At 48.9% G+C, this 25,000-nt stretch overlaps 1 protein-coding gene across 1 annotated transcript in view; it reads right to left on the bottom strand.

Moving 5' to 3' along the window:
* Nucleotides 1–25,000, bottom strand: part of LOC124044378 (microtubule-actin cross-linking factor 1-like) — a 288,208-nt gene that overhangs the window by 146,552 nt on the left and 116,656 nt on the right. Inside the window, 5 exon segments of the mRNA XM_046364030.1 lie at nucleotides 1,488–1,600; nucleotides 1,707–1,873; nucleotides 19,218–19,310; nucleotides 20,602–20,679; nucleotides 24,661–24,759. Of these exon segments, the coding sequence (XP_046219986.1) occupies nucleotides 1,488–1,600; nucleotides 1,707–1,873; nucleotides 19,218–19,310; nucleotides 20,602–20,679; nucleotides 24,661–24,759 (550 nt within the window).

Below are 25,000 nucleotides of genomic sequence, written 5' to 3'. Positions count from 1 at the left end.
CAGAGAGGCAGACGGACAGAGACGGACAGAGAGGCAGACGGACAGAGACGGACAGAGAGGCAGACGGACAGACAGACGGACAGAGGCAGACGGACAGAGGAGCAGACAGACAGAGAGGACAGACGGAGACGGACAGAGGGACAGAGAGGCAGACGGACAGAGACGGCAGACGGACAGAGAGGCAGACGGACAGAGAGGCAGACGGACAGAGAGGCAGACGGACAGAGAGGCAGACGGACAGAGACGGACAGAGAGGCAGACGGACAGAGAGGCAGACGGACAGAGGCAGACGGACAGAGACGGACAGAGACGGACAGAGAGGCAGACGGACAGAGAGGCAGACGGACAGAGAGGCAGACGGACAGAGAGGCAGACGGACAGAGAGGCAGACGGACAGGACAGAGACGGACAGAGAGGCAGACGGACAGAGAGGCAGACGGACAGAGAGGCAGACGGACAGAGAGGCAGACGGACAGAGAGGACAGACGGACAGAGAGGCAGACGGACAGAGAGGCAGACGGACAGAGAGGCAGACGGACGGAGGCAGACGGACAGAGAGGCAGACGGACAGAGAGGCAGACGGACAGAGAGAGACGGACAGACGGACAGAGAGGCAGAGACACGGACAGAGGCAGACGGACAGAGAGGCAGAGAGAGGCAGACGGACAGAGAGAGACGGACAGACGGACAGAGAGGCAGACGGACAGAGAGGCAGACGGACAGAGAGGCAGACGGACAGAGAGGCAGACGGACAGAGAGGCAGACGGACAGAGAGGCAGACGGACAGAGAGGCAGACGGACAGAGAGGCAGACGGACAGAGAGGCAGACGGACAGAGAGGCAGACGGACGGACAGAGGCAGACGGACAGAGGCAGACGGACAGAGACAGACGGACAGAGAGGCAGACGGACAGAGGCAGACGGACAGAGAGGCAGACGGACAGAGAGGCAGACGGACAGAGGCAGACGGACAGAGAGGCAGACGGACAGAGAGGCAGACGGACAGAGAGGCAGACGGACAGAGGCAGACGGACAGAGAGGCAGACGGACAGAGAGGCAGAGACGCAGACACAGAGGCAGACGGACAGAGAGGCAGACGGACAGAGAGGCAGACGGACAGAGAGGCAGACGGACAGAGAGGCAGACGGACAGAGAGGCAGACGGACAGAGAGGCAGACGGACAGAGAGGCAGACGGACAGAGAGGCAGACGGACAGAGGCAGACGGACAGAGAGGCAGACGGACAGAGAGGCAGACGGACAGAGAGGCAGACGGACAGAGAGGCAGACGGACAGAGAGGCAGACGGACAGAGAGGCAGACGGACAGAGAGGCAGACGGACAGAGAGGCAGACGGACAGAGAGGCAGACGGACAGAGAGGCAGACGGACAGAGAGGCAGACGGACAGAGAGGCAGACGGACAGAGAGGCAGACGGACAGAGAGGCAGACGGACAGAGACTCAGACAAAGACAGGCAGGCAGTTGGTTACCTTCAGCGTCCAGTAGTCTGGTCACCCCTAGCGACTCGGCGATCTCAAAGGCCTGCTCCAGGTTGTCAAGGTTACTCTGCTGTGCCACCACCTCCATGTCAATCAGATCTGGCCTGGAGACCATCAGAGAGGGAGACAAGGTGGGGGTCAGAACTGAAAGTGTGTGTGTGTGTGTGTGTGTGTGTCTGCATGCATCTCAGTGAGTGATTGTGTGAGTACCTGAATCTGTGGAGCAGGGCGTTGAACATGCGCCCGTCGCTCCAGGAGGAGGAGAAGTTGGTACAGCGGAGGCCAGGCCAGCCCTCGGAGGCCTTCTGGCTCCATAACAACAGCTTCTCCTTAGCCGTCAGGTCCCCAGACTCACCGCTCACATAGATCTCAGAGATCTGGAACACAGAGAGGATATGGTTCATGCAGGAAACACTCATTATACACACACACACACACACACTCCCCGCTCACATCAACATCAGATCAGGAGAGACCAGAGGAGAGGTGAGGGTTAATGAATATGGGATGACTTTGCTTGGATCCATCCACAAGTATCGGTAGAAGGTTCCAAATATGAGCCATTTGATGGTCACAGGATGCCTGCTCTTACTGTGTCATCATGGCAAGGAAAAAACATGTGATATGAAAGCCCCAACAGCTGGCGGAGATGCACACCCTTTCCCCTTTAGGGGCAGACATTCATTACAGACGACATTCCCCTCTCATTTTCATGACATTGTCCTACTACCAGACTGCAACCCACAGTGGGCATTCATTACACTGTTTCAAAACATATCTCTAATGTCATGACAAACTAATATTTCACACAGGCCCACGCACACACGGATGTACGCGACGTGCAAACGTGCAAACGTACACACACACACACACACACACACACACACACACACACACACACACACACACACACACACACGGTGAGTCAGCAGAATTGTATCAACGTGCTAGTCTTCTATTCACTTTGATTCAACTTGTCATCTTTGTTCCCATCTGTAATCTTCTCGGTCCTTTAACCAATAGGCCTTAAGCCCGAGCCAATGTTCTTTTCTCTTTCGGTCTCTTGTTATTCTGGCCAGCTCATTAACTTGTTTTCTCACCACAATCTCCCCCTCTCCCTCCTCCACTTCATTCCTTCATCCATCGACCCCCCTCTCCTCATTCGGCCTCCTTCCAGCACCCCCCCCCCTCCTCCTCCTCCTCCTCATTCGGCCTCCTTCCAGCCCACCCCCTCTCCCTCCTCCACTTCATTCCTTCATCCATCGACCCCCTCTCCTCATTCGGCCTCCTTCCAGCCCACCCCCTCTCCCTCCTCCACTTCATTCCTTCATCCATCGACCCCCTCTCCTCATTCGGCCTCCTTCCAGCCCACCCCCTCTCCCTCCTCCACTTCATTCCTTAATCCATCGACCCCCTCTCCTCATTCGGCCTCCTTCCAGCCCACCCCCTCTCCCTCCTCCTCCTCATTCGGCCTCCTTCCAGCCCACCCCCTCCCCCTCATCCTCCTCATTCGGCCTCCTTCCAGCCCACCCCTCCCCCTCTCCTCCTCATTCGGCCTCCTTCCAGCCCACCCCCTCCCCCTCTCCTCATTCGGCCTCCTTCCAGCCCACCCCCCCCCTCTCCTCATTCGGCCTCCTTCCCTCTCCTCATTCGGCCTCCTTCCAGCCCACCCCCTCCCCCTCTCCTCATTCGGCCTCCTTCCAGCCCACCCCCTCCCCCTCTCCTCATTCGGCCTCCTTCCAGCCCACCCCCTCCCCTCTCCTCATTCGGCCTCCTTCCAGCCCACCCCTTCTATCTCTGTCACTTCGGCTTTTCTCCTCATTTGATCGGTTCTTCCACAGACACTGCCTTGTTTTGTCTCCTTCGCATCAATCTGCTGCTTCACTCCTCTTTTTCATCCCTCTTCTCTTTTTGAGGTCAAAGCGCTTATAACCTACTTAAGCCAACCGTCCTCCATCCCACCCGCTTCCCTTTCTTCTCTACACTCGTCTTCCTTTCTTTAATCTGTTCATCGTGACAAAGGGGGGCTGTTGTAGGTGCATTATCTGGCAGTGCCTGGTTCTTGTCATCAGTATTCCTCCGTCATCCCTTTTTCTCACTTCCCGTCTTCCCCTCCCTCCCGCCCGCCCTCCCGCCCGCCCTCCCGCCGTCAGTCTGTCTGTCTGTCTGTCGAGTGCTAATATAGAACAGAATGAAAGTCCAGTGAGTGCCAGGAGACTGCAGCAACAACCAAAAGAGAAGGAGAGGGGGGGGGGGAGGAATGGCATGCAAACGAGAGGGAGAGAAAAACCAGGCCTGAGTAAACTAATAAGGAAAAACATGCACATGACGTGCACATACAGTACAGACCGCACACACCGATGGCAAACACGCAGACAGACACACACTGTGTGTGTACCCCCAAAAACACAGCTCCTCCGTGACGTGAGCCTTTTATAGTAAAGATGATTAAGGCACGGACATCCAACTACAGGGTTACTCCATCAACTTGACTCCGGCCCTGAGCTATTCAGTGACGGGCAATAAAAGATAAACGAGTCCAGCACAGCCTCACTCTACCATTCGACCCCCAGGTACTGTACTATGTTGCTCAGTTCCGTCCGTCCCCCCCCCTGAAACCCATAACCTGTTTAGAATACTGCAGCTGGTGATTGGACCGGATAAGACATACCGCATGTTTGCACTGGTCAATTGAAATCGTCATAAACATTTCCATGCGAAGGTGGTAATTATGCATCATCAATTCGGATTATGAGCAATACGGTGGTTTTGGGTAACATACATACGGTAGCGAATTTACACTACCAAAATAGGGCACACGGTGTCAATTATCCGGTGACATCGGGCTTAAATCAGACACTACCAAACACTAACAGACAGACAGCTACACCATAACACACGCGAGAAGCCAGAGACCTGTATTTCATATACCTTTGACTATTGGATGTTCTTATAGGCACTATAGTACTGCCAGCCTAATCTCAGGAGATGATAGGGTTGAAGTCATAAACAGCGCTGTGCTTCAAGCATTGCTAAGAGCTGCTGGCAAACGCAGTAAAGTACTGTTTGAATGAATGCTTACGAGCCTGCTGCTGCCTACCACTGCTCAGTCAGACTGCTCTATCAAATATCAAATCATAGACTTAATTATAATAAACACACAGAAATAAAATGAATATGGTCAAATCAGGAAACTATCATTTTGAAAACAAAATGTTTATTCTTTCAGTGAAATACGGAACTGTTCCGTATTTTATCTAACAGGGTGGCAACCCTAAGTCTAAATATTGCTGTTACATTGCACAACCTTCAATGTTATGTCATAATTATGTAAAATTCTAGCAAATTAATTAAGGTCTTTGTTAGGAAGAAATGGTCTTCACACAGTTCGCAACGAGCCAGGCGGCCCAAACTGCTGCATATACCCTGACGAGAATGCACCTTTGTTAAATCACCACCCGTTTGGCAAGTAGGCTGTGACTCGATGATAATTGAAGAGGCACCGCATTGATTATACTCAACGCAGGACAAGCTAGTTAAACTAGTAATATCATCAACATCCATGTGTAATATCATCATCATCCATGTGTAGTTAACTAGTGATTATGTTAAGATTTTTTAATTTTTTAAAATAAAATAAGTTTAATGCTAGCTAGCACCTTAACTTGGCGCCTTGCTGCACTCGCTTGGTCAAGCCTGCCACGCAGTCTCCTCATGGATTGCAATGTAATCGGCCATAATCGGCGTCCAAAAATGCAGATTACCGATTGTAATGAAAACGCGAAAAATTGGCTATGATTAAATCGGACATGCCGATTAATCGGTCGACCTCTAGAGGCGATATTTGGATAGTTGATGGGGAGAGGGAACGAGACGGACAAAATACACCAAATACACAAAACGAGAGAAAGAGAGAGAAAGAGAGCGAGTGGGAGGGACATAAGGTGTTAGGAATCCCCCTCTGGGGCTCGATGCAGCAGTACAGTGTTGATGAATGCGCATCTGAAAACCCTATTTATTCAGATATCTGACATCGCCAAAAAGGCAGCCGTCACGTACCCCCACCCACACACACACACACACCCCCACCCACACACACACTCGAGAAAGAGACAGACGTATTGATCGCTACCTGGCTAAAACACTCGTAAACGGGAGCCTTTGTGGAGACCGGGCTCTAAGCAACTGTGCGTGTCGGTCTTGCTTTCCCTGTGACTCAGTACCACGCATCAAATGAGACACACAGGCCCAAAGGCAACATAGCATCATAATATACTGACGACGGGGCGCTACAGTTTTCTGCTGTCAATGTAAAGCACTTTGAGCAGGTCTAGATCAACTAACTACAATTATCAACAGAGGATCTTATTGGTAACAACACTAATAGGGTCACCAGCAACTGTGGGGTCAAAGGCCTACACTACAGTAGGCATAGAAATAGAATTACTTGACATTGTGTGAGCCGTATGATTTCATAAAACAATCATTGCAAAATAACAAGTTACAGTATGCTGCCAGGAACCCTGCCATTTAAGGGAGAAAAACACACACACACACACACACACACACACACACACACACACACACACACACACACACACACACACACACACACACACACACACACACACACACACACACACACACACACACACACACACACACACACACACACACACACACACACACACACTCAGAAGTAACAGAGGAAAGAGTGGGTGGTGTGAGGAAAACAACGAGTGATGGAGAGAAAGACAGAGGGAAAGAAAGAGAGAAAAGGGGAGAGATATAGAGAAGGTCTGTGCTGTGCTGATTAGGCTCTGGAGACGGACTCCGGAAGGATGAGGAGACGCAGAGACACACACACAGAGACACACACAGAGACACACAGAGACCCACACAGAGACCCACACAGAGACCCACACAGAGACCCACACAGAGACCCACACAGAGACCCACACAGAGACCCACACAGAGACCAGAGACCAACACAGAGACCAACACAGAGACCCACACAGAGACCCACACAGAGAAAGACACACAGAGAAAGACACAAATGTACAAAGGATCTCTCTCAGACAAAGATGTATGTAAAAGGGCAACACACATTCAGAAATATGCTCTCGGCCTGATCCTGGACAAGCCCCCACATATGTAGCCTACATTTCCATGAGTAAAAGAGAGCGAGTGAAAAAAAAGAAGGAGAGAGAGAAAAATGCCCCTGACCTGAGGAAACTGCTTTGTGGTGACCTGGGGTGGAGATAGAGGACTGTCAGTTGCAGAGTCCAGTCCCTCTCTGGAGCTTTCCCAGTCTATCTGGGTGGCGCCCCCTGCCTCTGGGGAGGTTAGTGGCAGGTCGCTGGCATAGCCAGAGGACAGAGGGTCCTGTACCGAGGGTCCCTCAACTTTTGTAGCTTCCTGGGTCTCCATAAGGTTGGTTGTCATATTGAGACCTGAGGTGTCCATTTTGAGTCTCCTTTGGGTCAAGCCAACCCTGCTTAGCTGGGTCGCTCCCCCCATCTCTGGGGAGGTGCGGGGCAGGTCGCTGGCATAGGCAGAGGAAAGAGGGTTCTGTATTAATAGTCCCTCTTGGACCTGTGCTGGTTTATCCAGACTGAGTTCCTTGACTTTTGTGGTTTCCTGGGTCCCCATAAGGAAAGTGGTCCTGGCATCCATTTTGGCTCTCCTGCTGTCTTCCTCAGAAAGATTTACTTTGAGGATGTTCCCAGTCACAGGGGATGCGGCTGGAGGTTCGGCACATACCTCTACTTCTACCTCTTTGTCATGGTAACTGTCCCCTCTCCAAACCGGGGACCCAAAGTCACTGGGGTAGACTGTCCTCACAACACACAGCCGGCCCTCCACCTCACGAATGTGAACCACCCCTTTGTGCTCCTTTGACAAAGGGTTGTTAAAAGCAACCCCCAGCGTCCCTGCTGGCCCACCCCCACCTTCATCCTCCACCTCCTCTTTCTCCTTTTCTCCTTTTTTCCCCAGTCCCCTCTCCTTCCTGGGTCTTCGTATACAAGGCCTCTCCAGGACCCCTTGTTCTCGCTCCCTGACTTTGCAGACTCGACCCCCACCAGGGGTGGTGTGCACCTGGGACGGGAAAGTTGGGTCAGGGTTATCTGGGGTGGGGGTGGGGTCCTCACTGGGTTGCCCTTGGATGCTTGGGGCCTCTATGGCACTGCTCATCCCCCCTTCCTCACTCCCAGCTCCGGGGTAGGACAGCCTTCTCCACACTGGGCTTGGCTCAGGGGACAGTTCCAGCACTCTGCTACCCCCCAACCCCCCCATGCTGTCACTCGTGGAATCCGTACAGAGAGCACTGGGAAGGGGCTGCCTGGATTGAGTTTGGACATGAGGCACAGTTAAATTGGTGATTTTGGCCCCGACGTCACTCATAGTGTTGAACGAGGCCGTGGTTGCCTCTGTGACAGTGCCTTTGTCCTCTTCCTCTTCATCCTCTTCCTCCGGTATGTTGCTTATCCTTACGCTTTCCACCTCCGAGCCGATCGACGACCCTCCTTTCTGGCGCTTCTTTCCTTTGCGTTTCCGCCGGAAGCGGAGGCGCCGTTTGGGGTTGGGGGACAGTGGGGGGAAGCCGTGTCCTCCCTCCCGAGGAGGCCTCACACAGCCCATAGAGCTTCCCATCGCAGAGTGAACGACTGAGGGAAGGACAGAGGCAAAACTAGAAAGCAAAAAAAGAAACACACTCAGGTGGACAGGCACACCAGAGTGTGACGGATGAAAGCAATATCAATGTGACACCTGCTCGTGGTGTGACGTTAGTGACAGCAGGTTTAGCTATGGTTGCTTGCCAGGAGTACAGAAAGTGACAATGACGAGACGTGGGCTCTCGTCACCTTCTCATAGGGTCTGGTTGAGTCCACCGGGCCGAGGTGCTTGCTGCAGGCTTGCGTGTCACAGCTCACGTCTGTCCGTAGGTGCTCCTCTCCCCCGCCTTCCCTCCCCCTCTCCTCCTCTCTTTTGCAGCTGTTGCCTCACCTCACCTAGGCAACACCGCTGTCAGCCCAGTCTCTACGGGCAGGTCACGGACGTCCCAGCACTAACGTCAAGGACACTGAGGCAGAAACATGTCAGTAGGCTCAGCACAGCGTATGAGAAAATAGATTTTGGCTTCAGGCTTTAGTCGTTTATTCCTTCAAAGTTTAGCAGGTGAGAACGAAAGTCAACGTGGCTCATACATACATGTTGAACGAGGCTTGGAGAGTCTGATGTGTGAGACGGTGAGTCAGAGCACTGCAGCGTCCTCTTCAGCGCATCAGTCCTTTCACACAGACAACGTCGGCGTTTGCGGCAGAGAAGTCCATGGGGTCTATGGCGTTGCCTGCGATGGAATCAGTGCTCGTCTCATATCTGCAATTCCTCAGAGTGTGAGACGCGAGGGAGCTGCAGTGCAGACACACAGTCAGACACACACACACTCACACATGCAATGTGTCTGACTCGGTGCACATCATCATCGCAGTCGCTCGGCAGCGGAATAAAACAATTCAATATATCACATGCTCTGCGTCCGCCATCCTGCACACACGCAGTTTGTTGGTCATTTGTTTCCCCTGTCGTTCCGGGGGTACTGTAATCCACGTACTTTATGCAGGCTCGCCTCCAGGTATCCACAATCATATATTATTAATACCTCTCCGCTCCTGCGATAATGTTATGGCTGTCAGCGCCGTAACAGCCAACAACAGTCATCGTAGTAGAAGTGGAGATCGCATTTGCTCCGCAGTAGCCGGTGGAGTCCCGTTCTGCCGAGACAGCGTGCTAAAAATCCACCATCTAGATTGGTGGTGGGTAATAGTGGACAGTCAGCCAATACGCTGACCGGCTGTTAACTCAAATCAGAGCCTCGACGGCGGCGACTCGGACTCCTCGCCATTCCCCACGATCGCCCCCTGTTCACAGAGTCGCTGCGTCACGTGGCGTTTTGATTTCCTTCGGATCCCCCGGTTGTCAACCACAGAGAGGTCTCAGTACGAAGGAAACCTACAGGGGCGTTGAACGAGCGTTAAAAGCAACGTTGCGGTGCTGACTTGAAAGTCTCCAAGTGATACAGGTAACCATGGGACCAGGAAGAGAGGTGAAGAGATCCTGAAAGGTAGGCGTCCCCGATCCTTCAATGATTACCAATCACACATTGCATTAGGAGTGGTAAGATGCCTGCAGCGTGGTCACATAGAAGATCCAGACAACTCGGGAAGCTGGTAGTGGTTCCTGTAGCTGTGTCTCTGGGTGCTTTATCAGGTTCAAATCCAGAGCAGGTCGAGGTAGGGAGTAGAGACCCCACCTTTAGCTTTCCAGACGTCACGTGGCTCCCCCATTGATATACCGGCCTTGATCTTACCCCCCCCCCCACCCCCCTCCAACAGAGGATTGCTGGGAGATCGTGCTATCCAGTCACCAACCCCTCAGTCCATCTCCAACCTTAGAACTGTCCGTCATCCAGGCTTTTTTCAGTCATCCCTGCTGACAGGCTTCGACACTCCTCTAGTACACCAGTATATAAGCATCCACAATCCTCCAGGTCTCTATGTGTACCCAGAGTCCACAGGCTTCATGCAAAGAGGGTCTGGTTGCAGACAGACAGGCAGTTGGTTAAAAAGGCACTCCCTCTCGTCTCCTCTGGTCTGGTTAATGGAATTAGCAGTGGTGGCTGGGCTGGGCTACAGGAGGCTGGGTCTAAACTGAGTTAGACTTGGTTAGGGAAGGTCCAGTATCCCCAGCTTTAGCCGTCCTCCTGACGCCGCCTGCAAACGAGCAGCTGACTGGGTAAGGCAAAAAAGGCAGAGGATACGTCCGGTAGGCTGCAGCTCCTTGGTTGGTTAGAGAGAGAGATGGAGGAGAGCGGGATCCGAATGAAGGGAGAACAAGGTCCCCGTCAGACAGGCATGGTCGGATTGATCCAATAAACACAGTGTTCCCGGGAGAGTCGCAAAATGTGTGTGTGTGCAGCTGAGGAGAGAGCAAGAGTGTGTGTGTGTGCCTGCAGGGCTGGGCGATCCTCCAATCAGCTGTGTGTGTAAGAATCCTGCGTGTGTATGTGTGAGCCGAGGTCTGTAGATCCAGGGGAAACCGGGAGACACAGTAACAGTAGGCAGCCTGTATTCCTCCCTCTGTCTCTGGCTTCTCGTGCACTCCCTCGCTCGCAGGCAAAGAGAAAAGCACTCTATCTTCACAACCTCTGCAGCTCTAGCTCTCTTTCTCCCTCCCTATTTTCTCCTCCTCCTATCCGCTTCCTCATTCCGCCCTCCTCTCGCTCTCTCTCTAGCATACTCTCTACTGCTCTCTTGGTGTGAGACACACACACACTATTTTTTGGGGGGTCCGATACAGATAGATTTTTTTATATCCTCCATTATAAACTGGCTGGTTCGAGCCCTAAATGCTGACTGGCTGACAGCCGTGGTATATCTGGGGGGGGGGGTTTGTGATATGACCAATATACCACGGCTAAGGGCTGTATCTAGGCACTCTGCGATGTGTCGTGCATAAGAACAGCACTTAGCCGTGGTATATTGCCCATATAACACACCCCCTCGGGCCTTATCGCTTAAATAGACTGTTACAGCAGTGAAAATGAAAAAGTCCCACACTGAGTTCTCATAAATTGTCATCCAAAATAGCAATTGTCCAAGAAATATGTTTCAGATGTTCATTTCTTACATTGTGACAATGACATCATGAGAATGATTAGATAAGCATGATATTTCCTTATTTCATACTATGTATTGAATATCGGTTACTATATATCCGACAACGATGTATTGGTAAAAAGCCCAATGTCAGCTGTTAAGATCGGTGAACCGATATATCGGTCAGGCTCCACAAAGACACGAGTCAAATGCTTCTCAGGCTGGCCAGCTGCGGCAGACAAATACATTGGTGTTGATTCTCTGCAATTACCAGAGATCATTAAAGCAAGTTGAAAAAGAGTAAAGAAATATGCAGGAGAGGAGGATGTTGAGGAGTTTGGGGAAATGAGGGAGAGAATGAAAGAGAGCCTTTGCACCAGTTATAGCTTTTTCACACACACACACTAAACACTCAAATCTCACTGTGCGTGTGGGTGGTAGACAACTGTACGAGCACACAAACACAGTCCACATCAACACACACACGGACCTGAGGCAGTGTACGGCAGCGTAGAGATCTACCCACAGACCCAAAATAAATCCCAGTGCAAACATAAACACATAGTATTCTCCAGGGATGGTAGATCAGCTACTTGTAGAGGAGTCCAATCCACAGCTCTCCCATGACCTCCACAGTGGAAAACAGACAATAAGACCTGCAATCAGGTCTCTGAGGCCTTCTCCATGGATATATGTGTACATCAAACTACCAATTAGCTACCTGAAAGCGGTCACATTTACGATGCAATTCTTTCTGCCACAACATAATTAGCATTTAGAGAAGGTAGGTTGTGTTGAAACGCTGACGTCAGGTTGGTCTTGATGTTCCACCCTCTAAATGATGGAGGTTAGGCGGTTTATAGTAATGACCTCCACTAACCTGTACCCCTGCACATTGACTCGGTACCGTACCCCCTGTGTATAGCCTCGTTATTGTTATGTCATTTTGTTCTGTTACTTTTTGTTGATTTTAAATATTTAAAAAAAACTTTAGTTTATTTACTAAATATTTTCTTTACTCCATTTCTTCAATTGTATTGTTGGTTAAGGGCTTGTTTAAGTAAGCATTTCATGGGAAGGTCTACACCGGTTGTATTCGGCGCATGTGACTAATAAAATTTGATTTGCACAAATTAAACGAGCCAGGCCAGAGTGGATTAGCCAATCGCATGCAGCCACAGCTCAGGGAGAGGCGGGGTTTGTGAGAGGGATGGGGTGTTGTTGGCTGAGAGCATTGTTAGTGCGCAGGGTCATCTATGAAGCTAGGACAACTGGTGACCCCTAGTGGTGAAAGTGATGAGCTGCAGCCAACCTTTAACCACTGTTGCATCAGGGTAAATTACGTGTACTGAATTTACATAGCGCTATACACTTTTCAATAATATAGGTAGGTCACAAACATGTGCAATGATCCATATAGTATACTACGAGGCTTGTCCCCAGAATATATTGTTGTAAAACACAACACCTTTTGGGGAAGGTGTCCTTTTGAATTAATTTATTTGATTTAACTAGGCAATTCAGTTAAGAACAAATTCTTATTTTCAATGACAGAGACAACTATTATCTGTTAGGGGAGTGAACATCATAGCCAAACATTGACTTCAACTGATGGATTAAGTACCAAGTAGAGGACAACTGCCAGACATTGCTGCCTCGAGGGCTGAGTCTCTAAAAATGGAATTGAAGTGGCTGGTGTTGAGAAGCACCGCTGAGACAGCAACTTGTCTCGCCTGCAGTCGGAGAGAATGCTTTGCTAATGTGACACATCTTTGAAATAATGAAGGACTGGTCTTAACTAGACATGACAGAGTGTGGAGTCATAGGCCTGTGGTTCTACCCCTGACAACAGAGCTTCGTCCAATGACGAATTCTCCTTTTGGCGCCTGACAGAGTCCTCCAATCAGCAGCGAACTTTAGGGGGACAGTTTCCTGGAATAACTTCCCTCTCTACTTTCTGGCCATGCAGTGTTTCCTGACCCCACATTTTACCTACTAAAACCAAACCCGAAATCCTTGCCTGTAATCATTACAATAAATTAATATGTGCTTTTTAACATGCCATCTGGTGACTCCCAGAGACATTGTTGCTCCTTGCAAATCCCAGGTCATAATGTGCTGTTCAGACTTTTTACCCATGTCCACATATGTAACCCCCCCACGGCCCTGTCTACATTAAGTTGAAGTACTCTCGTCTCACTATGACACTGTGCAGTGTGTCTCAGTGTCCTCGGTCTTAACAGGGACCTGGGCTGGCTGCACTGACCCTTCTAGCAACAACTCTTTGGGACTCGTACACTGCATTGGATTTCTTCACACTCTATTGTGTCACAAAGTGGGATTGAAATTGGAATCAATTGCAATTTGTCAACACAAAACACGAACATGATTTAAAAGATGAACACAAATTCAATAACTCAAATATAGTATTCATCTCCCCGAGTCGACACATGTTAGAAAACCCTTTGTCGTCGGTTACAGCTGTGAGTCTTCCTGGGTAATTCTCAGAGCTTTGCGCTCACCTGGATTGTACAATACTTGCCTATTATTCTTTTCAAAATTCTTTAAGTTCTATCAAGAAGTTGAGGATCATGGCTAGAAAACTATTTATATCACTTGCCATAGATACATTTTTAAGCAGATTGAAGTCAAACTGTAACTCGGCCACTCAGGAACATTCAGTGTCTCCTTGGTAAGCAACTCCAGCGTAGATTTGGCCTTGTTTTGTAGGAAACTGTCCTGCTGAAGAGGTGAATTTCTCTCCCAGTCTCTGGTGTAATGCAGACTGAACCAGGATTTCATCGAGGATTTTTTTCTGTGCTTCGCTCGATTAAGTTTATGTTCATCCTGAAAAACTCCCCAGTATTTGCTGATGTCAAGCATACCCATAACATGATGCAGCCAGCACCACCACGCTTGATAATAAAGAGGCAGTTAAGTGTATGTATACCTTCACTGTTATTTTTAATTCTCAGTATTACTTTAGTGCCTTGTTGCATACAAGATGTATGTTTTGGAATATTTTTCTGGATGTATATTTGTATTCTTCTCACTCTGTCATTTAAGTCATTATTGTGGAGCTACTACAATGTTGTTGATTCATCCTCAGTTCAATCCCATCACAGCCAGTGAACTCTGTAGCTTTTTTTTTTTTTTAAATCACCAATGGCCTCATGGTGACACCCCTGTGACATCCTTCCTGTCCTGCAGCTCTGCTCAGGAGGACGACTGCATCTTTGATGGTTTAATTCATCATCCACAGCATAATTATTAACTTGACCATGCTTTAAAAAAAAAAAAGAGATATTCAATGTCTGATTTGTTATGGTTGCTTACCCATCTACCAATCACGACCCTTCTTTATGAGGCTTTCGAAACGCTCCCTGGTGTTTATTGTTGAATCTGTGCTTGGAATCCAATTTCATCCATGCTGAATCACAACTGGCCCGTGATTGGGAGTCCCATAGGGTGGTGCACAATTGGCCCAGCGTCGTCCGGATTTGGCCAGTGTAGGCTGTCATTGTAAATAAGAATTTGTTCTTAACTGACTTTTTCAAATTCAACCCTTGATTGAGGGACATTACAGACGTACAGTAGGTATGGGGGACAGAGGTTTAGTCGTCCATGTTACTTATGTGATTTAAGCCAATTTTACTCCTGAACTAATTCAGGCTTGCCTAAACAAAGGGGCTGAGTACTTAATGAACATTTTTCATTCAACACACACACACACACACACACACACACACACACACACACACACACACACGCACGCACACGCACGCACACGCACGCACACGCACGCACACAGTTGAAGTCAGAAGTTTACATACACTTAGGTTGGAGTCATTAAAACTCATTTTTCCACCACTCCACAAATTTCTTCTTAACAAACTATAGTTTTGGCAAGTCGGTTAGGACATCTACTTCGTGCATGACACGTAATTTTTCGAACAATTGTTTACAGACAGATTATTTCACTTATGATTCACTACATAACAATTCCAGTGGGTCTGAAGCTTACATACACTAAGTTGACTGTGCCTTTAAACAGCTTGGACAATTACAGAAAATGTCATGGCTTTAGAAGCTCCTGATAGACTAACTGACATAATTTGAGTCAATTGGAGGTGTACCTGTAGATGTATTTCAAGGCCTACCTTCAACCTCAGTGTCTCTTTGCTTGACATCATGGGACAATCAAAAAGTAATCAGCCAAGATCTCAGAAAAACAATTGTAGACCTCAACAAGTCTGGTTCATCCTTGGGGGCATTTCCCAAATGCCTGAATGTACCACGTTCATCTGTACAAACAATAGTACACAAGTATAAACACCATGGGACCACAGCCGTCATACCCCTCAGGAAGGAGACGGGTTCTGTCTCCTAGAGATGAACGTACTTTGGTGCGAAAAGTGCAAATCAATCCCAGAACAACAGCAAAGGACCTTGTGAAGATGCTGGAGGAAACGGGTAGAAAAGTATCTATATCCACAGTAAAACGAGTCCTATATCGACATAAACTGAAAAGCCGCTCAGCAAGGAAGAAGCCACCACTCCAAAACCGCCATAAAAAAAACAGACTACGGTTTGCATGGGGACAAAGATCGTACTTTTTGGAGAAATGTCCTCTGGTCAGAATAGACCTGAAATAGACCTGTTTGGCCTTAATGTCCATCGTTATGTTTGGAGGAAAAAGGGGGAGGCTTGCAAGCCGAAGAACACAATCCCAACCGTGAAGCACGGGGGTGGCAGCATCATGTTGTGGGGGTGCTTTGCTGCAGGAGGGACTGGTGCACTTCACAAAATGAGGAAAGAAAATGATGAGATGTTGCTTCAATATATCCACAAGACATCAGTCAGGAAGTTAAAGCTTGTTTGCAAATGGGTCATCCAATTCTGACCCACTGGGAAATGTGATGAAAGAAATAACACCTGAAATAAATCACTACTATCATTCTGACGTTTCACATTCTTAAAATAAAGTGGTGATCCTAAGTGACCTAAGACAAGGAATTCCTTACGAGGATTAAATGTCAGGAATTGTGAAAAACTGAGTTTAAATGTATTTGGCTGAGGTGGATGTAAACTTCAACTGTATATGTACATATACATATATGCACATATATATACAGTTGAAGTTGGAGGTTTACATCCACCTTAGCCAAATACATCGATCCAGAGCATCCCAAAAATGCTCAATGAGTGACACATCCTGGTGAGTATACAGGCCATGGGAGAACTGGGACATTTTCAGCTCCTAATAATTGTGTACAGATCCTTGCGACACGGGCCGTGAGTTCTTATGCTGATACATGAGGTGATGGCGGCGGATGAATGGCACGACAATGGGCCTCAGGATCTCGTCACGGTATCGCTGTGCATTCAAATTGCCATCTATAAAATGCAATTGTGTTTGCTGTCCGTAGCTTAATCCTGCCCATACCATAACCCACTGCCACCCTGGGGCACTCTGTTCACAACGTTGTCATCAGCAAACCGTCCGCCTACACTCAGCCATATACGCTGTCAGCAATCTGCCCGGTACAGTTGAAACCGGGATTCCTCCGTGAAAAGCACACTTCTCCAGCGTGCCAGTGGCCATCGAAGTTGGGCATTTGCCCACTGAAGTCGGTTACGACGCCGAACTGCAGTCAGGTCAAGACTCTGGTGAGGATGACGAGCTCAGCTTCCCTGAGACAGTGAGTTTTTGCAGAAATTCTTAGGTTGTTCACACACACAGTTTCATTAGCTATAAAAAGGTGGCTGGTCTCGGACGAACTCTAGCGTGGTTACACATGGTCTACGGTTGTGAGGCCGGTTGAACGTGCGGTAAAATTCTCTAAAACAACGGTGGCGGTTTATGGTAGAGAAATGAACATTCAATCGTCTAGCAACAGCTCTGGTGGACATTCCTGCAGTCAGCATGCCAATTGCACGCTCCCTCAAAACGGGAGACATCTGTGGCATTGTGTTGCGTGACAAAACTGTACATTTTAGAGTGGCCTTTTATTGTCCTCAGCACAAGTTGCACCTGTGTAATGATCACGCTGTTTTAATCAGCTTCTTGATATGCCACACCTGTCAGGTGGATAGATTATCGTGGCAGGTCAGAAATGCTCACTAAAAAGGGATGTAAACAAATTTGTGCACAAAATTTGAGAAAAATAATTTGTGTGTATGGAACATTTCTGGGATCTTATATTTCGGCTCATGAAAAATGGGACCAACACTTTACATGTTGCGTTTATATTTTTGTTCAGTGTACATAGCCAAAATATCGTTACTCATCGCGTATTTATACCTCATGTTACTATTTTTCAATTATTTCTCTAATTTTCCCTCTGCGTTATTGGGAAGGGCTGTGACTTCACTGTTAGTCAACACCTGTAGTTTATGAAGCATGTGACAAATAACATTTGGTTTGATGCAATTTACCCGCAATTGTAAAACGACTGCTCTATTCTTCCATCTTCTCTCTTTCATTTCCTCCTCTTCTGTCTCCTTCAGTGCAACAGTAGTTTTCAGCTCCCATTCTGTCCATCAGCACAGTTCTCCCCTCCATCTACCTCTATCCCTCGTTCTGCATCACTTCACCACCCTCCCTCTCCCCCCCGCCCTTTCTCCCCCTGGGCTCACACCATTCTGCTGAATCATGCTGAATGAAGTGGCTGCGTAGTCATGCGGCGTGTCTCCGTGGCAACCTTCTTGCCGGCGTCACCCTGTGAGGTAATATCATCATCGCTCTGTTTTGCCCACAGCACACCCTATTGGCCGGGCATGGGAAGTGCAGCTGATTGTACACCTAATAATAAAAGGTTGCTTCCTGAGCTGTCAAAATACTGGCATTGACAAAATGGTGCTCTCATTTCTGTCTTTTTCTACCTTTGATAGAGAAGTTTGACTTCTAAAAAGCAGAACATTTATAGTTGAAGATGTATTATTTGTAGATACAGGAAGAGTAGCTTTGGGTTTGCTTGACTGATTAGAGTCCAAACATTCACGCCTGGGTTCCTGAGGCCAGCTGTGTGTGTGTGTGTGTGTGTGTGTGTGTGTGTGTGTGTGTGTGTGTGTGTGTGTGTGTGTGTGTGTGTGTGTGTGTGTGTGTGTGTGTGTGTGTGTGTGTCCCTCTATGGTGCTAGTGCTTTGGGACCTGACCTACTGCAATGCCCTGCCTGGTGGTTGTTCACCACAACACAAGGACATGGTAAACTATGTGACACACACAGCCATCTTTTATCCATCTTTTAAACACTGCTACGAGTGTCTTTAAAATTAACACGTGTGCACACACACACACACACACACACACACACACACACACACACACACACACACACACACACACACGCCAACACCAAACCAGAGCCTTATGAGGCTTCCCTAGAGTCGTCTCTGCAACAAACAGGTCGGCACAGCATCTACAGACAAAGCAAGTCAAGTAAACTCCCACACCGGCAAGATGGACTAAAGACTTGTAAATCTAGTCTGCTCCTGGCACAGAACTCTCTAGCTGCGCCCAAACACACCCAATACTACAGTAGAGGACGTGGCTGAGAGATCGGTATCCACCATTAGCTCTTAGGATTGTCACCAACTCGGTCTCTAAGTGATTGGAACCAGACTGCAGGCCACAACGGACCGAGGCCGGGAGAACTAGCCTAAATAATAAATGACTGTCTTCAGCCCATATGGACAGAGAGGTCGCCGAAAACAGCGGCATCACTAACAAATGTCACAAGGTGGGAATTATGATGATTTGTAGAACTGTAAACTCTATTTGGAAAAAAAGTGCTGTTATTAAAAAGTGATTTGGTTGCAGGGCAGACTGGCAAACGTACCAGAGATTAGCCACAACATAGAAATCTGACGTTCTTATTGATTCATTTTCATTTAACCTTTATTAAACCAGGTAAAGACCCTCGAGGTTAAACACCTCTTGTGAGGTGGGCCTGGCCAGAGGTCAACAGGAAGTAGCCAGCGTGCCAAGTACACAACCCAAAACAATGGAGCAGGGTGGCAAACCGCAACATAGAACTAGAACACATAGAGCAGCACAGACCTGGAAGTGCAGGATGATGGTCCAGATGAGGCCCAGTGTCAGCTTGGGGTTGCCGTCTGTGATGTCATCGTTCCGGATGTTCACCAGTTTGACCTGGAACGTGTAGAACGGGAGGATTTAAACGCCAGGCCTAGTGGTGAACTAAAGCATTGACCTGGAACGTGTAGAACGGGAGGATCTTAACGCCAGGCCTAGTGGTGAACTAAAGGGTTGACCTGGAACGTGTAGAACGGGAGGATCTAAACGCCAGGCCTAGTGGTGAACTAAAGCGTTGACCTGGAACGTGTAGAACGGGAGGATCTAAACGCCAGGCCTAGTGGTGAACTAAAGCGTTGACCTGGAACGTGTAGAACGGGAGGATCTAAACGCCAGGCCTAGTGGTGAACTAAAGCGTTGACCTGGAACGTGTAGAACGGGAGGATCTAAACGCCAGGCCTAGTGGTGAACTAAAGCGTTGACCTGGAACGTGTAGAACGGGAGGATCTAAACGCCAGGCCTAGTGGTGAACTAAAGCGTTGACCTGGAACGTGTAGAACGGGAGGATCTAAACGCCAGGCCTAGTGGTGAACTAAAGCGTTGACCTGGAACGTGTAGAACGGGAGGATCTAAACGCCAGGCCTAGTGGTGAACTAAAGCGTTGACCTGGAACGTGTAGAACGGGAGGATCTAAACGCCAGGCCTAGTGGTGAACTAAAGCGTTGACCTGGAACTTGTAGAACGGGAGGATCTAAACGCCAGGCCTAGTGGTGAACTAAAGCATTGACCTGGAACGTGTAGAACGGGAGGATTTAAACGCCAGGCCTAGTGGTGAACTAAAGCATTGACCTGGAACAGAGCTGGGTAACCATGTGCTCCATGTTATTAACCAGTCATCACATGACTTCTTGCTCACCATTGCAAGATTGAATACTAAAAAGGCTATATTTTTGGTGTGAATAGCCTCCTGATTCCATCCTGCTTTCACACACCGGTGCACATAAAAGCAATGAAACCAGGAGAGGAAGCCGCTGAAGGCCACGGAGGTGCAGTCCGTGTCAAGTAGGAGCAGGTGTCTAAGACAGAGGTGCAGCATTGGGCAGTGATGCGCGAGGTGTGACTGTGGTCATCTGGGAGGCCCAGTCATGCAGACCTGACACATTGGGACAGGGGACCAAGAGAAAGGTAATCTCAATGATTTTATTTATGGATGTGCTTTGTATGTTTTATTTTGTTGTTTTTTTTAATGGCAAAATAGACCAAACAAACAAAAATCTATTTCCAACAGCAGACGGAGTGTGGCTTTAGTTCGGCTCAATGTGTATTGCTGAGTGCATGAGTATCTGCTGAAATATTGTGTGGGTTTGAAAGCGGCAGGTGTGTGTGTGTGTGTGTGTGTCAGTTGTACCTGTCTCTGTTTGAGGAAGTCCAGGGCGATCTGGACATTCTGGAGCCGGTGGAATCGCATGCGACCCTTTTCTCTGGGCTGAAGGGGGGGAAGCACGACAGAGAGAGAGAGATGAGTGTATGGGGGAAAACACGACAGAGAGAGAGAGATGAGTGTATGGGGGGAAAAGCACGACAGAGAGAGAGATGAGTGTATGGGGGAAAACACGACAGAGAGAGAGATGAGTGTATGGGGGGAAACACGACAGAGAGAGAGATGAGTGTATGGGGGGAACAGCACGACAGAGAGAGAGAGATGAGTGTATGGGGGGAAAAGCACGACAGAGAGAGAGATGAGTGTATGGGGGGAAAAGCACGACAGAGAGAGAGATGAGTGTATGGGGGAAAAGCACGACAGAGAGAGAGAGATGAGTGTATGGGGGGAAACACGACAGAGAGAGATGAGTGTATGGGGGGAAACACGACAGAGAGAGAGATGAGTGTATGGGGGGAAAACACGACAGAGAGAGATGAGTGTATGGGGGGAAACACGACATAGAGAGAGATGAGTGTATGGGGGGAAAACACGACAGAGAGAGATGAGTGTATGGGGGAAAACACGACAGAGAGAGAGATGAGTGTATGGGGAAGCACGACAGAGAGAGCGATGAGTGTATGGGGGAAAACACGACAGAGAGAGAGAGATGAGTGTATGGGGGGAAGCACGACAGAGAGAGAGATGAGTGTATGGGGGAAGCACGACAGAGAGAGATGAGTGTATGGGGGAAGCACGACAGAGAGAGAGAGTGTATGGGGGGGAAAAGCACGACAGAGAGAGAGATGAGTGTATGGGGGAAAACAAGACAGAGAGAGAGATGAGTGTATGGGGGAAAAAGCACGACACAGAGAGAGATGAGTGTATGGGGGGAAACACGACAGAGAGAGATGAGTGTATGGGGGGAAAACACGACAGAGAGAGAGATGAGTGTATGGGGGGAAACACGACAGAGAGAGATGAGTGTATGGGGGAAACACGACAGAGAGAGATGAGTGTATGGGGGAAGCACGACAGAGAGAGAGCTGTGTGTATGGGGGGAAAACACGACAGAGAGAGAGACGAGTGTGTGGGGGGAAAACATGACAGAGAGAGAGAGAGAGAGCTGTGTGTATGGGGGGAAAACACGACAGAGAGAGAGATGAGTGTATGGGGGAAAACACGACACAGAGAGAGACGAGTGTATGGGGGAAAACACGACAGAGAGAGAGATGAGTGTACGGGGGGAAAACACGACACAGAGAGAGATGAGTGTATGGGGGAAGCACGACAGAGAGAGAGAGAGAGATGAGTGTATGGGGGAAAACATGACAGAGAGAGAGAGAGAGAGAGAGAGAGAGAGAGAGAGAGAGAGAGAGAGAGAGAGAGAGAGAGAGAGAGAGAGAGAGAGAGAGAGAGAGAGAGAGATGAGTGTATGGGGGGAAAACACGACACAGAGAGAGATGAGTGTATGGGGGAAAACACGACACAGAGAGAGATGAGTGTATGGGGGAAAACACGACACAGAGAGAGATGAGTGTATGGGGGAAAACACGACACAGAGAGAGACGAGTGTATGGGGGAAAACACGACACACAGAGAGATGAGAGAGAGAGAGGAGAAGAGAGACAGAGAGACAGAGAGAGAGAGAGAGTGTAGAGGGGGAAAAGAGAGAGAGAGAGAGAGAGAGATGAGTGTATGGGGGGAAAACACGACACAGAGAGAGATGAGTGTATGGGGGAAAACACGACACAGAGAGAGATGAGTGTATGGGGGGAAAACACGACAGAGAGAGAGATGAGTGTATGGGGGAAACACGACAGAGAGAGAGATGAGTGTATGGGGGAAAACACGACACAGAGAGAGATGAGTGTATGGGGGAAAACACGACAGAGAGAGAGATGAGTGTATGAGAGGGGGGAAACACGACAGAGAGAGATGAGTGTACGGGGGAAAACATGACAGAGAGAGAGAGAGAGATGAGTGTATGGGGGGATAACATGACAGAGAGAGAGAGAGAGATGAGTGTATGGGGGAAAACACGACACAGAGAGAGATGAGTGTATGGGGGAAAAACATGACAGAGAGAGAGAGAGAGATGAGTGTATGGGGGAAAACACGACACAGAGAGAGATGAGTGTATGGGGGAAAACATGACAGAGAGAGAGAGAGAGAGAGATGAGTGTATGGGGGAAAACACGACAGAGAGAGATGAGTGTATGGGGGGAAACACGACAGAGAGAGATGAGTGTATGGGGGAAAACACGACAGAGAGAGATGAGTGTATGGGGGGAAACACGACAGAGAGAGAGATGAGTGTATGGTGGGAAAACACGACAGAGAGAGAGATGAGTGTATGGTGGGAAAACACGACAGAGAGAGAGATGAGTGTATGGGGGAAAACACGACAGAGAGAGAGAGATGAGTGTATGGGGGAAAACACGACAGAGAGAGAGAGATGAGTGTATGGGGGAAAACACGACAGAGAGAGAGAGATGAGTGTATGGGGGAAAACACGACAGAGAGAGATGAGTGTATGGGGGAAAACACGACAGAGAGAGATGAGTGTATGGGGGAAAACACGACAGAGAGAGATGAGTGTATGGGGGAAAACACGACAGAGAGAGAGATGAGTGTATGGGGGAAAACACGACAGAGAGAGAGATGAGTGTATGGGGGAAAACACGACAGAGAGAGAGAGATGAGTGTATGGGGGAAAACGGGACAGAGAGAGAGAGATGAGTGTATGGGGGGAAAACACGACAGAGAGAGAGATGAGTGTATGGGGGAAAACACGACACAGAGAGAGATGAGTGTATGGGGGAAACACGACAGAGAGAGAGATGAGTGTATGGGGGAAACACGACAGAGAGAGAGATGAGTGTATGGGGGAAACACGACAGAGAGAGAGATGAGTGTATGGGGGAAACACGACAGAGAGAGAGATGAGTGTATTGGGGGAAACATGACAGAGAGAGAGATGAGTGTATGGGGGGAAAACACGACAGAGAGAGAGATGAGTGTATGGGGGAAAACACGACAGAGAGAGAGATGAGTGTATGGGGGAAACACGACAGCGAGAGAGAGATGAGTGTATGGGGGAAACACGACAGAGAGAGAGATGAGTGTATGGGGGGGAAACACGACAGAGAGAGAGGAGTGTATGGGGGGGAAACACGACAGAGAGAGAGATGAGTGTATGGTGGGAAAACGGGAGATCTTCTCACAATGCTGACCAGTGAGAGAGATATATAAGCCGTGACAAGTGTCGTTCCCAATTCAAAGTGCAGTGAGGGGGGGCAACTATGCCTGGGCCGCTGTAATGGCACGGCATTCTCCTAGAGGGCGCTGTCTTCAACTGTTGTCAAAGACATGCCAACAAGCATCCTCACAGCAGAGCAGGAAACAACCCAGGAAAAACATTCTCCAAACCAGAAAAGATACATCTGCAAACCATGCTGGTTTAAACAGTCTAATACTTTTCTCAAACACACACACACACATTTTCCCCTGCCACTCTCTCAAAACACACAGTCCTTGGCTGACTGACTCACACACATTCACTCAGTCAATCACTGACAGTCTGACAGAAACACACACACAGAGACAGAGAAAAGAAAACACACACAGCAAAGCTGCTAGAATTGCAAGATGCAGGAGTGTGTGTCACAGTGTGCTGTGCTGGGTATAGTCAACGCTGCAGTACCAGTATAGAAGCAGGGTTATGAGGAGCACTCAGGCCAAACAGAGACCTCCATTCAGAGGACGAGAGGTCAGGGGAAGGTCAGGGGGAGAAGAGGCCACAGTTACACAGCCCCAGCCAAGATGCTGACAAAATAAAACCATGAAAAAAAGCCTATTTAACCCTTGAAGGAATGTCTAAGGAGGTTGTGTCTGGTTACCCTGTTGTACTGCTTGTAGTGTGAAAATGCTTGTGTGAGACATGAGACACGTCAGCGTGTAAATGTGTGTCTTAGGTTAGAACTTAAATGCACTTCACGCGCATGCAGTCTTAAAGCACTGTCTATGGGGTGAGGTCAAACGTACTCCCTGAGCTCCATCCTCCACCTCCTCCCCCCCGAGCAAGATGAGTGGGGGAGCTCGGGAGATGCACACCCTCCTCAGCGAGGACACGCCCTTGAGCTGCTGCCGTCCAGAGGGGAAGGGGGGATGAGGAGAGTGAGAGAAGAGTGGATGGAGGATGAAAGAATTGGATGGAGGATGAAGATGAGGTGATTGTCCAAAAGAAAGAGATCAAAGAGAACGTGAGAAAGAGGTAGAGCAGGAAGAAATGAAAAATGCAGCCGAGGCAATAATCAAGAAGTAAACTGCTAAGAGGCCACATTTCTGAAATCTCTCTCACACTCTCTCTCACACTCTCTCACAC

The sequence above is a fragment of the Oncorhynchus gorbuscha genome, linkage group LG09 (assembly GCF_021184085.1).
Source record: "Oncorhynchus gorbuscha isolate QuinsamMale2020 ecotype Even-year linkage group LG09, OgorEven_v1.0, whole genome shotgun sequence".
In the NCBI taxonomy this organism is placed as follows: Eukaryota; Metazoa; Chordata; class Actinopteri; order Salmoniformes; family Salmonidae; genus Oncorhynchus; species Oncorhynchus gorbuscha.
Note: the sequence above shows the minus strand (reverse complement) of the source record. Positions and strands in the feature narration are given on the sequence as shown.